General features: G+C 41.6%; 1 protein-coding gene across 1 annotated transcript; it reads left to right on the forward strand.

The window, feature by feature from the left end:
* The first annotated feature begins 783 nt into the window (after window positions 1-783).
* Window positions 784-16,698, forward strand: rnf150b (ring finger protein 150b). Its single transcript, XM_084343491.1, has 6 exons — window positions 784-1,787; window positions 7,186-7,436; window positions 7,608-7,762; window positions 8,626-8,722; window positions 9,812-10,082; window positions 10,505-16,698. The coding sequence occupies exons 1-6, from the start codon at window positions 1,331-1,333 to the stop codon at window positions 10,621-10,623; spliced, it is 1,350 nt and encodes a 449-aa protein (XP_084199617.1). The 5' UTR covers window positions 784-1,330; the 3' UTR covers window positions 10,624-16,698.
* Window positions 16,699-17,638: the final 940 nt, after the last annotated feature.

The following is a 17,638-nucleotide window of genomic DNA, read 5'->3' on the forward strand; positions in this document are numbered from 1 at the left end:
ACTGCTTTTGTCCACAGGGGGCGCCAGAACGAAGAAAACAAACGTTCCTTGTAGCTACTTTAAGTTTCATTATAGTCATTGTTGCAACAGATTTATAATCTAACTAGTTCAGTAACATAAAGAAACAAAATTATGTTTCTCCTTGTTCCAAAACAAAAAGAGTGAATGATAAAGTGTTCAGGTAAATAAGAAAAAACAAAACAAGATTAAAACAGGGTACAAATATATGGTGCAGTAAGAAGGATGACTACACAGGAGTTAGAAAAATAAAAGTAATGAAAATGAAAAAGGCACCAGTAATTATAATGTAGAGAAATAATACACAGACATCAGTAATTTACTTTTGGTACTTTATGTATTTTTCTATACCAAAGTATTTAATATATTATAGCAAAAGGTCTTCATACTTTGTACCCTCTTCTTTTATTCATGTTTTATTTATTTCTAAACAACAGAAGGTGTATTTAAAGCTTGATTTCTGTAAAATTAGATGCCATGAAGTGTTTTGTTTTGGGGCGTGCGGCGGCAGCAGTGTCTCTGCCGCGCCGCCAGGTGGCGCCGCTCGGGATTACCTCACACACAGCTGCGTCAAGGCAGACAGACTCAGATAGGCGCACAGCGGAAATACAACGTTCTGCCCTTCAAATTAAGACAAAAACGGGCACTCACTCGTTAAATATAATTGATCAGGCGTTTTAATAACAGACATCTGATGAAAGTTGTGTTGACGTCGTCACGCGGAGTTTAATTAAAGCTGTAATTTCGTAATATAAGCGTTTAACCAGATAGCACGTCTTTTATTTTAGATTGACCAACCGGAAGTGCTGTGCCCCCTTCGCGCCAGCTTGACGCTGGCCCGCTCGGGCCCAGTCAAAACAAAGCAGTGTAGCATGTAGCAGTGTAGCAGCCTGCTGCGGTTAGCTAGCTGTAAACACTCAACGTTTATTTTCTCATAACTTTGTCGAAAAGTGAATTCACTGCCTGGCGCTTTTACTTCGGCCTGGTGTAGTCGTGTCGTCCCCGCGGTGGGGTTGTATCCTCGGCTGTTTGTGTGTGCGGGCTCGTCCCGTGGGTGTTTTTGTTGTGCTGGAAATGGAGACGGCTAATGTGTGTGTGCTGCTCGGCGGCCTGAGAGCGGCGGCGGGGAGCGGCTGAAGACACGGAGACAAGAGCGAAGGAGAAGCGAAGCGGAGAGGGCGTCGACATTCACACGAAAGGCGGATTCGGTAAACCTCCAGGTCGGTCGGCTGGCAGCATGGAGGAGTAGGCGTCTGCGCTCCTCCGACTGGATCGACCGACCGACGGCTCGCTCTCACCGCGGAGGCTCACCATGGCCCCGGGCTCTCTCGTGGCGGCCTGCCGCAGCCTGGCCCTCTCTACCTGGCTGCTCTCCTTCTGCTTCGTCCACCTGCTGTGCCTGGACTTCACCGTGGCCGAGCGGGAGGAGTGGTACACCGCCTTCGTCAACATCACCTACGTGGACCCGGCCACCTCGGAGCTCCGCACCGAGAAGACGGAGTGCGGGCGGTACGGGGAGCACTCCCCGAAGCGGGACGCCAAGGGGGTGGTGGTCCTGCCCGCCGCCCCGCACGACCGCCATGCCTGCGACCCCAACACCCGGTTCGCCGTGCCCGCACAGGCCGGGGCCTGGGTAGCGCTCATAGCCCGGGGCAACTGCACCTACAAGGACAAGATCCGCCACGCAGCAGCGCACAACGCCTCGGCCGTGGTGATCTTCAACGTGGGGTCGGCTAATGCTAACGACACCATCACGATGCCCCATCAAGGTACTGATGCTGTTATTATAGTGCGCAATATTACAGAAACTGGGGCTGGGCGATATATATCGTATCGTGATATGAGGCTGTGTATCGTCTTAGATTGTGGATATCGTGATAAGTTTTATTACTGGTATTAAAGTCTGTATTACAGTTAAGTGATGCCATTTTCTAAACTTAGGAGACTGATATACTCATTTATAATACTTTCCTTTACCCACTTAGTCATTATATCCTTACTGCTGATGAATATTATTATTAAGATTTCAAAATATCAAGGTATATATCGTATATCGCGGTATGGCCTAAAAATATCATGATATTATTTTAAGGCCATACCGCCCAGCCCTAGTCTAAACTGTTATACAGAGAGCTGATAATGTTATTTTCTATATCGTATATTATATTTATAAACATGAGGACTTTACTGAAGGTACACAGCTGCAGATAAACACCATTTTCTGAACTTGCTTCACTGATTTCACTCAAACATTCATCACATAAAGTCTTAAGTTTCTTCATCTGTCCCCAAATTATCATCACGTTATCAACATGGAGGTGTCTGTGATCATCATCGGCTAATCAGCCAAGTACTTTCCCGATTAATCGATCAGTTGTGTGGTCAATAAAATGACAGAAAAGGGTGACACATGTCGATCAGTGTTCCCCTAAATGTCTTGTTTTGTCCACAACACAGATATTCAGTTTACTGTCCCAGAGGAGGAAAGAAAACCAAAACAATATTCACATTAAAGACGCTGGGATCAGGGAATTTTGACTCATTTTACAGATTAATTGATTATCAGGATAGTTGGTGTATCGTTGCAGCTGTATCTCAGAGCAGTAGCTGGTTTAGTTTTCCTCCACAGTGATTCCAGTTGAAAACTGGGCCCGGGCCGATATTAGATATTATTGAATATCGCGATATTTGTGATCACAAACAATATTTTTCCCAACAACAAACAGTAGTGTGATTCTTCTCTGACTGTATTTTAATTTATAAGGTTATTTGTCACCTGGCGGACCATCTGGAGTTTAAAGGGAAGGGACCCAGTGACAGACTATCTGCACCTTTAACACTGTGGGCCATTCGTTTATATTTGTAATTAATTCTTCTCGCTTAAATTCTTATTTAATATTATTTAGTTATTTAAAAGTGTTGCTCTTTCCAGGTTTTTCGACTGTTTGTCAGACAGAACAAGACATTTGAAGATGTAACGTGAGAGTTTAAGGAAGTAAACTGTCATTTGTTATTATTTATGACATCTTAAAGACTAAACGATTGATCGATTGAATGATTAAAGAACTGGCAGATTGATCACTAATGAGAATAATACATAGCTGCAGCTGTAATATTTACATTCAGCAGAGCAAACTTAGTAATAATATAACACAAGAGAGGAGTAGATTTTGAAGCTAACCTGAAGCTGTAATGGATTTGATTTGACCTCCCGCTGCAACTAATAATCATTTGCATCATTACATAAAATGTAACTTCTCTGTAAATTGATTGAATTGAATGATTGTATCTTGAATATATTGATACCTGACCGTCACACTGATGTGACGTCTGTTTTCACATCAAAACAAGTTTTAATTTTATTCTGTTGCTCAGACAGAAAATGAAATTAGAAGATCTCATGAAAAATAATGATGGACATTTTCACTATTGTCAGACCTTTTTTTTAATAGATGAACTATTAATGGATAAATGGAGATTAATCAGTAATTAGAATAATGCAGAGTTGCAGAATAGTGCTGAGTCAAGTGAGCCAGCGGCCTGAACTGATCCCAGTCTGTCTGAACTGGTTATCAGACCAGTTCCCGGTGCCAGCAGCCAAACTGCTGACTGCAGCTCTCCGTCCCTGCTGGACCAGCTTCCTGCTGTGCTGCTGTGTCGTAACAGCATCTGACTTTATCTGATCCAGTCACATGTTGGATGTGCTCCTGCTCTGTGACATCCAGGGGAGTCCCTGAGCGACTGTGTCCACATCCAGCGACGTGAAACGCTCTGCTGAGTGGATTGTGTTTGTCAGCAGCTCTGATGAAGTGTTGAGTTACATAACAGAGTGAACTGAGCCGTAGTAGCTCCTCCAGCCTCGACTCCTTTTTATTCAGTGTGTCAGAGAACAAACAGACTCACAGCTGCTTCTCTGTCGGCTGGAGACTCAGGATCCCCGGACGTCCTCAGACTCAGAAACACTGTTTACTTTTGAATCAACTTTCTCAGTGCGTTCTCAGTGTCAGGGTCATCTTCTGACCGGAGCGTCCATGTGAACCTCCTGGGAGTCTCTCTGCAGACACGCTAAATCATTTCCCCCAGAAATAGACTCTGTGCTGCGTTCAGACCCAGATTTAGTTTATCTGATGTTGATCAGAGCTGCAGCGGTTCATCGTGAAGTTTTTAATCAGTTTGTGTCATTTTCCAGCTTGTTAAAAGTGAATATTTCCTGGTTTCTTTCCTCCTCAATGACACTCAACTGAACTTCTTGAGGTTGTGGATAAATCGTCCTACAAAACTACCTTTTTTCACCTTTTTCTGACATTTTGGAAGCCAAACAACTAACTGATTAATCAAGATAATAATAAACAATGACATTAATCATTTGTTTGCGGCCCTATTTTGCATAAAAAGTTATCGTCCCTTTAACATTTTGAGAAATTCACTCAATCAGAATCAGAATCAGGTTTTCCTGCAAACAAAGGCTTCAACACACAAAGAATATTTTTTGATATTTTGGTCAAAACTGTCAAAATAAAGTAACAACCTAGACGTAAACCTGTGCAGTAAAAATATGGAAAACATGTGCTGTTAAATTATTGTTTTATTTTCTTGATGAATTGTCCAAAAGTCTAAAAACAGTCAAAAATGGCCCACAGCACAGCGTCGTCTTTGTTTTAATCAGTAAAAAACCATAAAATATACAGTTTAGTATCAATTATGAGGAAGAAAAGCAGTAAATCTACATGTCAGAAACAGAAACCAGCAAATATTTAGATTTTTTGCTTGAAAAATGACTAAAACAATCAGTGTTGAGTTTATAAAATGTCCCCGTCACAAGTTCAGATGAACCAGATGATTAATCAAGCAGCTTTTGGTCGGAGGAGAGTTTAAACAGGAGGCGAGAGAGCAGAATCAGTACCGGGAGCTTCAGTGGTCCAGTCAGACCCGTCAGCTGTGAATGAGTGTTAATCCACAGTGTGTGTGGAATCAGCTGGGTTTATCATTCCTCACTTCATCCCACAGATTAGTTCAGAGCTGCTCACAACAACAAACCTCCACTCTGTTTTATAAATACTGACACGTAGGGGGTTTCACGTTTAACAGAGAGAGAGAGAGGTGTTCTGGGTAAATGACCCGCCTCCAACACAGATTAATAAACATAAATACAAAAGTATAAAGGACTTTCCACGATACGCCATCTTCTGGCTTTTATTTTGAAAAGAAACACAAGTACAAGAGTTGGGGAACCAGTGACGGACCGAATGTTGTAGGCTCTTCTGTTTGTTCCCAATTTATTCTTTGCACTAAACCTTTATTTATTATTATTTTAGTATAAAACCCTCTAGACCCTGAAGACTGAACTTCTGATTTGTATCACTATTAAATCAGGAGATAAATGTGAGATGGTACCGATCGAGAGCACAGCGAGAGAAAAACACAATCTTTTCTGGTCAGTTTTGGTTAAAAATGGAAAGAAAAACACCTTGAATAAACATTTAAGTGTTTATTTTAGTTGAGGTTTGTGTGTGTCGGTCTACTGCTGCAGACCAGAGTCTGTTGATATAACCAGGAATTAAGAACGAGCAAAAGCAGAAGCAGAAGGAAAAAGAAGAAGTAAAACGTGTTTGTGTCGTATTTTAGAAACGGCTCTCGCGCCTACGTATGTTAATCAGAGGTCAAAGGTCAGCGCGTGCAGCTGCTCTCTCTGAGGCTGCCGATGAGAAATACATCGCACATAAACACCGTCTGTGTTTGTGGAGACGTGTGAACGCGACTCGCTGCAGCCCTGCAGGTGTGAGGAGGAAACATGTGTCGCTGCTGTGATTCAACAGTTTGAGGTTTTCCTTGTGACCGAGGCCTGACGGAGATCCTCACCGAACCTCAGCGGTGGAGGAAAACACTCCAGAAGGACCGAGACCAAACTATTGATTTTCATATTTGATATTCATCATGAAAACAGTTTTATCAGCAGCAGTCGAGTGTTTGATTTGATGTGAATGGATCTCTAAAAGTCTTCAGGATCTGGATCAGACCACATTAAGCTCATCTCACTGAGAGATAGAAACTTCATCACAGATACAGGATTTAACAAACGACACCAGACTCCAGTGTTGGATCAGTTCCCTCGTGGCCGACACTGAACTCTCATCAACCCCCTCGAACGCAGCCAACAACAGAATCGATTAGTCTCTGCCTAAAAATACACCCCAGGGATCAATATCTCCCTCACACACGCTTGATGTTCGATAGCTGTGAGGACCGTCACTCAAATTACGCACCGCCGAGCCTTTAATGTTGACGTAAAATCATAGACGAGCCAGGTAGCAGCACTCTCCTGAACATCTGAAGCAGCTGGGGACGTAAAAAAACAACCAAAAGAAGATAAAACGGCTCCATACAGCTCGTCTGATGTGATCAAAGTCTCCTGAAGATGTCAAACTGAACTGAAGAGGACGATATTTACACCCTCGATGAGCGGTCGAGCTCGCGAACCCACTTCAGACAGGGTCAAAAATCCTTAATACGATGTTTAAATAACGTTTTCTCCAAATCGGTTTGGGATCTCGGGACTTCTGGAGACTTGGACGAGCTGTATGGAGACATTTAATGTTCTTTTGGATGTTTTTTACATTTTAAATCAAGTCTCCAGCTCCTTCAGTTGTTTAGCAGAATGCTGCGACTCTGATTTATCTTCATCTGTGATATAAATGAAAAACAAGAGAAGATAAATGTATATTTCTGCTGTGTGATGGTGGAACTATAATAACTCTGTAGTATCTGAACAGTGATCACTTATATAATCTAGACTCGGGCTGAACGACACGTCACCACCATGTCGGGGTTTACTGTTTATTTTTAGAGAGGCTGTCTCTGGTGGGTGGGCGAGGAGCTGGTCGTCATAGTGATGGGGGGGCGGGGTTGATGAGCAGAAGTTTTCATTGGATCAATGATCAGCCTACAGAAGCTGAATACAATCTGTATTTATTACATTACTCAAAGATTATCTCAGAGAAACACAGGTTTCACTTCACAATCAGGAAAATGAAGATGTTTGTGGGAATGTGAGGATGTGCCGTTTGTTCAGTTCAACGTTCAGTGTTGTTCTGTTGTTCAAGCAATAAATAAATAAATACAAGTAAACAACACGGTTTACATATCAGGGGCCTTCTCCGTCCTCTCCAGGTACGGGCGAGGTCGTCGCCATCATGATCCCGGAGCCGAAAGGCCGCGAGGTGGCGTCGCTGCTGGAGCGCAACGTGACGGTCACCATGACGATCACCATCGGGACCAGGAACCTGCAGAAATACGTCAGCCGGACGTCGGTGGTGTTCGTGTCCATCTCCTTCATCGTGCTGATGATCATCTCGCTCGCCTGGCTCGTCTTCTACTACATCCAGAGGTTCAGATACGCCAACGCACGGGACAGGAACCAGGTACACAAACAAACAAACAAACAAACAAACAGTTGTCTTAATTCTTCTCGCTGCAGAAAGCGAAGGATTAACACTGTAAACTCTGATATGATTTCATTTTATACAGCTGATCAATTAATCGAGACAATGATCTCCGCCTCCCTCTCCCCTCTCTCTCTCTCCATCCCACAGCGTCGTCTCGGCGACGCGGCGAAGAAAGCCATCAGCAAGCTGCAAGTCCGCACCATCAGGAAGGGCGACCAGGAGACGGAGGCCGACTTCGACAACTGTGCCGTCTGCATCGAGGGCTACAAGGCCAACGACGTGGTCCGCATCCTGCCCTGCAGGTAAACGCTCGCATACAGACCGACAGGAACTAAATCTGGGTTTTGACTGAAGGATCGGGGATTTGATTGAGTATCTGCAGGATCTTTGCTGGTGTAAGTGACCCCTCATGGTTCAGAGACTTCAGAGGTTCAGTTGGCGGCATGAAGCCTCGCCTCTGATCTGTCAGTAGTGTCTTCTGTCTGAGTTTTGCACTTTGTCAGTGACCGACAGTCTGTGTTTATGGTGTTTGAAGAGAGCGCAGTTTCAAACAGCTTCCTTAAAAAATCCTCAAAATTATGAGGAAGATGTTAAAAATAACAAAGTGTCGGTTTAGCAGTAAACTTTTTAAAACATTTTTTTGAGACGTCGTCACATTTTTAAAAAAAGGGAAGAAAAACCAGGAGACTTTGTTCTCGTGTCCTTGACTGCTCAACAGGCTTCACAAAATAAAACTTGAGTATTTGATTACATTTCCGATCCTGTTTGTGAACAGAGGGACTTTGTGTACTTGTTGTCGTCTTCTTTGTTTTCATGTGATCACACGTTGACGCTGTGATGATGGAAGCAGCTCTCTGTTTACAGGAGTTCAGCTCAGGACAAACTGTTTCTCCTGATAAGAAGGAAAATCTCTCAGGGTTGAGTGGAAAGAAGAAGGTTGTGACTACAATGACTTTTTGTTTTTCCTGAAGTCGGCGGTCGTTACGCACCAGATTACAAAATGAGTTCCATGAGATAAAAAATAAAAAGGGTGTTTACTCAGATTCTTTGTGGCCTTGTGCAACAACACAAACTGAAAGCAGATGTGGACGTGTTTCTCCTGCAGCAGTTTCCTAACGTGTGAATGCAGAATAACAGATTTCTTCTGTGTCTTCTCTCTTTGCAGACATTTGTTCCATAAGAGCTGCGTGGATCCGTGGCTGCTGGATCATCGCACGTGTCCCATGTGCAAGATGAACATCCTCAAAGCTCTCGGCATCGCTGTGAGTCTCACTGGAAACATGGGAGGCTGTTTTTAACTTGTGTTTGTCAGGAAGGTGGAGCAGCGGAGCGCGATATGAAGCCTTGAGCACTTTTATTACATATTAAGGGTCGAATACTCTGCTCAAAAAGTTTACATACTTTAAAAAACACTTTCAGACTGTCTGCAGCTCCTGACTGCAAACTAAGTCATTACTTGAAAAGCTCAGTCGGAGTGTAGAAGCTGTCCAAACCACATGAAAGTAGCCCAATTTCAATCAATCAGTCTTTATTTGTACAGCGCCAACTCACAACACAAGTCATCTCATTACACTTTCCAACTTGAGCAGCTCTGAACCAAACTCCTTGATTGATTGATTTATTTACAGAGATCCAATATTTCCCCTCTGAGCAAACACTTGGCGACAGCGGCGAGAAAAAAAACTGCCTTTAACAGGAAGAAACCTCGAGCAGAACCGGTTAAAATGAGCTTTTAATTTTGATTATTGAAATCAAAAGCAGGACCTTTTTTCCACAAAGATGATCAGCTGACTGAAAAAGAAAATGGACCTCAATGCTGTCAGAGTTTTCTCAGAGATCCTTTATTGATTTGTTTGTGAGGAGGGTTCACTCTGGACAGATTTGAGAAACTGAATTTCAATCCTTTGGTTGTTTCTTGTTGAATCACTGAAGGCTGATATTTGTTGATGAATATTATTTGAACTTGTCGAACACTAACCTGCAAAAAGTCAAGCTGTTGTTGTAAAATACCTCTGTCCTTTGAAAGAAGAGATTGACAATATGAATGACATTCGTCAGGACATAAAACCAACGATCTGTTGATGTTTACTGATCCAGATGTGACAGTCTGACGAAGAAAGAACCGTCGGTGCTGAAAAGATATTTAAATTGAGAAATCATGAAATCGTGACACCTCATCATGAAAGTTTTGTGTAACTTTAGAGCAAAAATCTTCAGTCGTAATAAACTGAAAGGACATTTGGTTATAACACTTTTCATCAAGACTCCTGAATTCTGACATTTTATTGTAAAATGTATTAATGATGTTATTATAAGTTTTCTGACTCGTCTTCTTCTTCTCTCGTCTGCAGCTGAACGCAGATTGCTTGGACGACCTCCCGCTGGACTACGACCTGGCCCTGGGCGGTGTGGGTGGGGTCGGTGGGGTGGGTGTGGGCGGAGTCGGGGCTCTGGCGCTGGAGGCCGTGGTGTCGGGGGCGTCCAGCGACGGCACGCTGAGCGAGGGCAGCTCCTCGGTGGTGCTGGACCCCGGCGTGAGACGGGTGGGACTCCCGCAGGACTACCAGGACCCCGACACCCTGAGAGACAGCCCTGTGACGGCCACCACCGACACACACACAGGTAACACACACACACAGGTAACACACACACACACACACACACACACACACACACACAGTCTGAGTTGCTCTGTGAACAGTGAGTGTTGGTGTTACACTGACACCTGGTGGTGGTTCTGTCACACAACACTTCATCAAAAGTCACAACAAAAAACATTTTTCCTCTTTTATGGGAATCATCTTTTTCAGAGATCCTTTATTGATTTGTTTGGGGAGAGGGTTCACTCTGGACCGGTTTGAGAAACCGAACTCGATTTCTGTCTTTTGTTGTTTTTACGTTTTTTCAGCAGGAGAAACATATTTACAGTTCTGGTTCTTGACTCCAGTCCCTTCTCGTTTAGTAAAGTCAATTAAATGAGGCTCAAAGTGACTGAAGTCTTGTTTGGGTCGAGTCTTTCAACAGAACCCTGTCTTCTCTTCCAGGTGAGCTGCAGCCAATGGCGAGCAGCGCCTCGGTGGCGTCCTTGGTCATCACCGTGGAGACGGGTCTCTCAGACGAGGAGGGGTCCATGGAGCAGTCTCAGCTGGGGGACAAGTCCTGAGAGGAGCCCAACAGAACCGAACCAGAATCCCGGGCCAAAACAGACTCAGATCAGGTTCAGATTATAACAGACTGACCCAGTACCTGGTTCTGGTCTTACCTGGGCTTTTCCTCTTTGGATGTGTGTGTTGGTTCTAATCTGGACCTGGTTTGGCTTCGTTTTTAGTCTCCTCTTGGACCGGTTGGACCCAGGCCCGGACCTGGGCTAACATGGGTGTCTTCCAGTGTGTCTCACCTGTGGCTCTCCTCGGTCTGACCAGGTGTTTCTGAGGATGTAACTGCCTACCTGTTGTTCATGCTGTTTCTAGACGTAGACGACCCGACTTCTTTTTTGGTCTCCTCAGCTGTCTTTGCTCCTGAAGTGACGGAGAGAAGTCCTTCATTTCAAATATTGTGGATCTTTTCTCGACGTCCGTCTCCTGGTATGATGGACTCAAACTCACCTCGTGTCAAACAGGGTCGACCTCGAGGACGTCGGCTGCCAAAAGAGGATTCAGACTCATCTTCATCAGCAAATCCGGAGGAACCACGAGGAACGCTTCAGAGAGCCGGTGGTGTGTTTTTAGAGTGTGTCCAGTCCAGGAATCGAGATTTACCTGCGTATTTCTACCTGTTCTACTTCTCGTCTCGGGACGTTTGTGGAATATCCTGTTACCTGGTCTTCAGGTGGAGCGGCTCAACAACTGAACAGAACCTGACGGGCCTCGACACCAGGGCTGCTGATCCTGGAAGGATTACATCTGGTTACTTTAACTCTTTTTTTTTTTTTTGCCTGCCGGGCGCCGTTTTTCTGACATGTGTGACGTCTGCGGTGACTGACTTTTGTTTTTTGGAAAGGAAGACTTTTATTTTGAAAGGACACACAAGCTACAGAGGATCCGGTTAGTTTATTTTGGCAGTATTACAGCTACAGTTTGACTGCAGTATTGAACAGCGACGACAGTGTTTTGTTTTTTCTCTTTTTGCCTGTCTGTATAAATCAAGGCTCCTTTATCTTTAAAATACTCGACAGTATTTGGTTTGGATGCTTCGTTTCCACACAGGGTTCCTATGTGCGTCTGGATAACTGGTGTCTCTTGACTGTGTGCAGGACTGTACAGAGTATAAATTAAGAGAGAGCTCGACCTAATGTAGAAATCACTACAACCAATAATGCAGATTTTGAAGTAAACTCGTAACAAATCTTCGCTGCACCTTCGTCTTTTCTCCTCTTCATTTCTGTTTCTCTCTTTACGTGACGCTGAGCAGACACTGCGTGTTTTTATCCATCTCGTATGTTTAAATTGGCCAGAAGCTCAAACATTTACGATCACAGTCGACCTAACAACAAATTATCACCCCGTGGAATCGTTTTAATGTTTTTTGTGTCCGTTTGCCATTAAAATAGACGAATAATCTGAATCTTGTCAACAATAAATGTACCAAAGTAACAAAGAAACCTGAAATTATACTTGAGTAAATTTTACTTACATCACTGATTGTTCTAAATTCTGACAACAAGATTTTAATTTTTACTGCAAAATATTTTCCAGCAAAGCACGAATATTTTTGCGATATTTAACGTTTTTTTTCCCCCGAAGTTTGTATCAAAAGAAAACATGACCGTCTGTTCCGAGCTGTACCAAATTTATTTTTAGCATTACTTGCGTAGTGTTTCACAGCGGCCATTTTGGGACATCGGACTGTGGAGACAACCGATCACAAGTTCTGACGGTCGGCTCGTTAAACATTCAGGTGATTAATCAGTGAAACGATCTAAAACGGGTCGAGATGACCGAGAACATGGCGTTTCAGAGCGTTCAGTGTCTGCTCAGCTGAAGCTGGAGGTCAGACAGACTCTCCTCAGTCTTCCATCTTGTTCAGTCTGCATTACCACCATGTAGGAACCCTGTCTACGTCCATAGTGTTGCCTTGTTGTTGTTTTATGTCCGTCCATGCGTCCGTCTGCCTGATGACCACACGTGTCCGTCACCGTGGCCTCGTGCTGCCTTGTTACAAACATTGACCTTTAACTCTGACAATCAAGGATCAGATCTTTCACTCGCTGGTTCTCTGAACTTCAGCGTTACTCAACCCTGCATGTGTGAACACTACAGGCTGTTAGCTGCCACCACCACCTCCACGGTTTGAACTAAAACTGAGCCGAGAGACGAGAAGTTACAGTCGTAGAATCCCGTTGAGATCCGAGTCCAGTGACGAGTCCCTCCCGGCTGCAGCTCAGAGCCGAGCGTGTAAATATAAAAGCGTGTCCACAGACTCACGACGCCGCGAGGCTTCGCTGACCGGCGTGCAGACTGCGTGGGGCTGCGGTCGCGTTGCCGGGCGCCCGTGAAGCTTCCTGAAAACTAAGAGAGATAAAGATTGTCGTCTATTTTGATACCAGAGGAGACGTTTATTTTTGTAATGAAGACACCCAGCAGCAAAGACTGACCCCCCCCCCTCTCTCTTCACCTGCTGATTCTCAATGTGATTGAGTATTGATCGGGCAGATTAACTGTTGATTATTTGTGTGATTGTACAGACGTTCAGAACACCTCGATGATCTGAAGCTAAACTCTAACGTTTGTCAGTGAACGTTCAGTGTTCGATCGATGCGGCTTGTTGAAAACCGACCTGAGAGAAGTGAAGCTCGGTGACGGCTGGAGGACCGACGCTGCTCTGGTCAAACCTTCACTCCAACAGCAGAGCGGCAGCGATTAGTTGATTAATCGATTAGTCGATCAAATGAAAATTAATCGCCAACTGTTTTTATAATCGATTCAAACGTTTTTTCAGCTGTTAAAGTTTTTTTTATCAGATTTTGTTTGTTTCACCTTCAAATTTGAAAATCAACAAAAAAGCAGGAAGATGGAAACATTTCATCTTTAGAGAATAATTAGTTGATTAATCGATTGAAAGGAAATTATTTTGATGGATTTCATTCTTTGGGTTTTGGACAAAATAATTGTTCTGAAGACGTCACTTTGTGTTTCCATCCAAATGTAGCAGATACTTCAACAACATGTCAAGAAAAACTGGCAAAAGAAAATGAGAATGAACGTAGCTGGTGACATTAAACCATCGCAGATATGATTAAATCACTTTCTTTCATTGATACAAACTTTCCAGCGACGCGCAAAAATTGTAATTTCGAATATCCATGTTTTTTACTCAAATTAAAAACACAGGAGGACGTAAACACTTAATGTTGACGAGGTCCTCTGTGAAAAGAAAAGAACATTTTCAGACTTTTTTTCTGTCTTGATTTTTGAGTTCAAAGTCAAAATTTTGTGGAAAAAAGTCGGAACTCAATTTTTGTTTTTAAAAGTTTTTTATTATTTTTTATGTTTATAATTTTTTTTTTTTTTTTTTAAATGATGCTCAAATTGACAGTGCACATAACAACAGGAAGATGGAAACAATTTGCAATGTGTCGATTTTTTTTTTTTTTTAAGCGAAATTGCCAAAATTGTGAAGATTTGATGCTTTTCTTTGTCGTTTGACATTTTACAGACTAAAAGATTAATCAATTAATCATGAAAATAAAACGTTTCATGACATTTGACTGCTGAAACTGAATTAAAGACACAACACAATAAATTAACATCGCGACCTTCGAACGATTTTGCATTCACGTAGCTTTGTTTTGAAAAAGAAAAGTTTCCACGACCTGCAGATTCGATTTAAGCAAATCCAACAACTTCCCTCCAAATACATAAAACCATCAGAGATGCGACGAAGACGCAGCGCTGGCGTTGGTGTTTCCAGTCCTACCAGCGACTTCACTTCCTCTCAGAAACCAGAAAGACTTTCTTCAGTTGCTTCCTGACTTTCCTCTCCTCACAGTTCACTCTCAGTTCAGTCAGTTACCAAGTAAATATACGACGAACACTAGTTAATTTAAACTGCTGGGTCGTGAGAGTAAATGTGCTGTAATATATGAATGATGACGATGGATTTGTACGCCTTGTCTCGGCCAATTTTCAGTGAATAATGTTCTAATTAAAGTCACTTCTTTGTGTTATAAGCTTTATTTTCAAGGGATTTAATTGAGTATGGTGTTATTTTCATGTTTGCACTGTTTCATCCTCTCACTTTGTTTATGTGACTGCAATTCTGCCGCCGACGCAGCTGAACTGAACCCGACCCTCGTCTGAACCCACTTCTCTTGTTCTGCTGGTAGAGACTGAGGCTGCGGTGGCATGTTGGTCCCTCGTTAGTAACTAGTTTGTTAATTAGTGAAGCAACGAGGACGGAAAGTTGAATTCAAAGTCAGATTTGTGATCTCAGAAATGTTTTCTTCAGTTTCAGTTCAGTGCGTCTGCTTGTGTTTAGATGAAATTTGACATTTAAGAACGTTGACGTCTTTGTTGCAGCTTTGTTTTTAAAACTTAAAGGAACTATTTCTTAACGATACCACATTAATGCAGAGCAAAGGCCGGCGATGAACCTTTGTGAAGACGAGTTAAGTATTCGTGCTCTTCCTTCAAACTTTAAAGGTCACGATCCAGCTCCTGTGCAACACCAACACTCCCCTGTTGCCCTGAGCTCCCTGTCTGAACCGCTAGCTACAGTTAGCAGCTAGCGGTTACTGTGGTGAAATAAATTCTTACATACTGACTCTTTAAGGTGTTTTAACCGGTTAGTTAACGGACGGTAACTCATTAGAAATCTTTAGCGTTCAGGGTTGTGTAGAGTATCGTCACCACTTGTTTAAAATGTTAAATATCTGCCTGTGATAGTTTCCAAAGAGCTTAAGCTATAAAACAGAAAACAGACTTTTATCAGATTTTCAGTTCACTCAAAAATGTAAATCCAGTCATCATCTCCTCCCTCCATGCTGATGAAAGTCAGGTGAAGTTGCAGCGTTCTGCTAAACAACTGAAGCAGCTGGAGACGAAACGTAAAATATCTCCATGCAGCTCTTCTGGTTCCATAAACTTTTTTTTTTACCCTTTTTTAAAAAATGTTTTGTTATTTTTTTGCTGTTGTTTTTTACATCCCCAGCTATTTCAACTACTACAGCTGGTATCAAGTACAGTTTTGTTGTACTGGTTTTATTTTTGAAGCTTTAAATTCTGATATTGTGACAAAGTTATTAGCAGAACATCTCATGTCCTCTTTACAGGCCAGTGTTTATTTTGTGTTGACACTATAAATGTGACGACGCGTCGTAGGACAGAACTGGACTTCTTTGAAAGTTAAATTTATCAAAGAAAGTAAAAGATGGACTTATAATTGTTATGTTAATTATTATTATTATTATTAGGTCTTCTTAGATGTCCTCGGTAAGCTAATGTGGGACCCTCGTGTCACTGCCAGTAATGACGTCTGATTGGTTCTTTCCAGTGCTCTTCTCCCTGGATGCTGTGTTTTGATTGGTTGCTCCGCCTCTTTTGTTTATGCACTTTAATTCTGTTTCTCTGGAAGGTTCTGGACGAGTCTTTTGTTGCTTTACTTCTTTTTTCTTGCATTGATTTTTGTTGTTTTCTACATTTTTCTCTCTTCTACGTTGGAAATGTTCAATTGTTTTTTTGACATGTTAAAAAAAAGATGTGGAAAATGTTTGCTGGTCCATATTAAACTACAAACATATGTGTTTGTAGACCGACTGCCATATATTTTGCCATATATTGTGATTTTTGTTGTAGTTTCTGATCTCTCTCCTGAAGCAGGTGAATCCTGAGCCACGTAATCTCACTGGGATTATACATTTTAATCCCATCACAGCCTGTTTGTAGGTGGATTTAAATGCATTTCAGTAACTGTGGGAGGATTTAATCACTGCTAGGAGAAAGTTAACGAAGAGTGAAACAATAAGTTCAGATCCTTCCAGAGAGACGACGACAGTTGAGACGATCTGATGTGTTTGTAGCGATGTTAACCCCTCTGCTACCGTAACAACAGGGTGTGAAACGGTGTCGTGTGTGTTTCTACAATATTAATTGTTTTACAGAGCGTCTGTTTGTGTGGTTGTCCTGTGCACGCAAACACAAAAATACCTACATACACACTTGTAAATACAATGTTGTTTCTGTGTTTCAGTTGTTGCACGTGTTCTGATTCAGGACAGAATTTAAATAAAATTTTATTGCAAGTTTTTGTTTTTATTGTAGCCTGCTGGTGTCTTATCTTTAAAAAAGATGAGGGGGAATGTTGGATTTTGTGTTTCCCAATTTAATTAACAATATTAATAGTCTGCATTTTTATGTTCATACTTTCTTCCAGATTCTCAGAAAGAGAAAAAGTGAGAATTTTAAGGGAAAAAGGTATTTTTTAGAAAAAGTCAAAATTTTGAGATTTTTTTCCTTAAAATTGTGTTGGGTTTTTTTGGCCTAATTTTTTTTTTTCTCTCTAAATTTGGACTTTTTTCTAAAACAGACTTTTTAGAAATCAGACTTTTCCCCCTTTTTCCTGTTTAAAAAAAAAAAATACTTTTCCTCCAAAGTTATTTTTTTTTCTGAAATACTTTTTTTCACTTTTTCCCCTTAAGAATTCAGATTTTTTTCTCTAAATTTGGACTTTTTTTTTCCTAAAAAATGTTTTTCTTAAAATTGTCTGTTTTTCTCAAAATTCACATTTTTTTCACTTTGAAATTATTTATTTTTTCCATTTAAATCTTCAAAATTTTGAAGGAAGAAAGTGAAAATTTTAAGGAAAAAAGTCAAAACTTTTGATTGAAAAAAGAGAAAGAAAATAAAAAGTGTCTGAATTGAAAAAAGCCAAATTCTTAGGGGAAAAAAAGGCAAAAAAAAATGGAAAAAGAAAAAAACTAGATTTTTGATTAAAAAAAAAATTAGATTTTTGATTTTAAAAAAATCAGAATTTTTAAGGAAAAAAGACAAAATTTTGAAGGAAAAAAGTCCAGACTTTAAGGGAAAAAAGACATGATTCCAAAGAAAAAAGTGTGAATTTTGAGGGAAAAACTCAAAATTTTAAGCCAAAAAAACCAACAAAGTTTTAAAGGGAAATAGACAGAATTTTGAGGGGAAAAAAGAAATAGTTCTAAAGAGAGAGAGAAAAAACCAAAGTCAAAA

Source organism: Pagrus pagrus (genome assembly GCF_965226575.1).
Source record: "Pagrus pagrus genome assembly, chromosome: 22".
In the NCBI taxonomy this organism is placed as follows: Eukaryota; Metazoa; Chordata; class Actinopteri; order Spariformes; family Sparidae; genus Pagrus; species Pagrus pagrus.

What these genes read in the sequence shown, in the direction of transcription:
- rnf150b (XM_084343491.1), top strand. Translation starts at nt 1,331, where the DNA reads ATGGCCCCGGGCTCTCTCGTGGCGGCCTGCCGCAGCCTGGCCCTCTCT. An exon ending in CATCACGATGCCCCATCAAG is followed by an intron (nt 1,788 to 7,185) that starts GTACTGATGCTG and finishes CGTCCTCTCCAG; the next exon opens with GTACGGGCGAGGTCGTCGCC. An exon ending in ACGCACGGGACAGGAACCAG is followed by an intron (nt 7,437 to 7,607) that starts GTACACAAACAA and finishes TCCATCCCACAG; the next exon opens with CGTCGTCTCGGCGACGCGGC.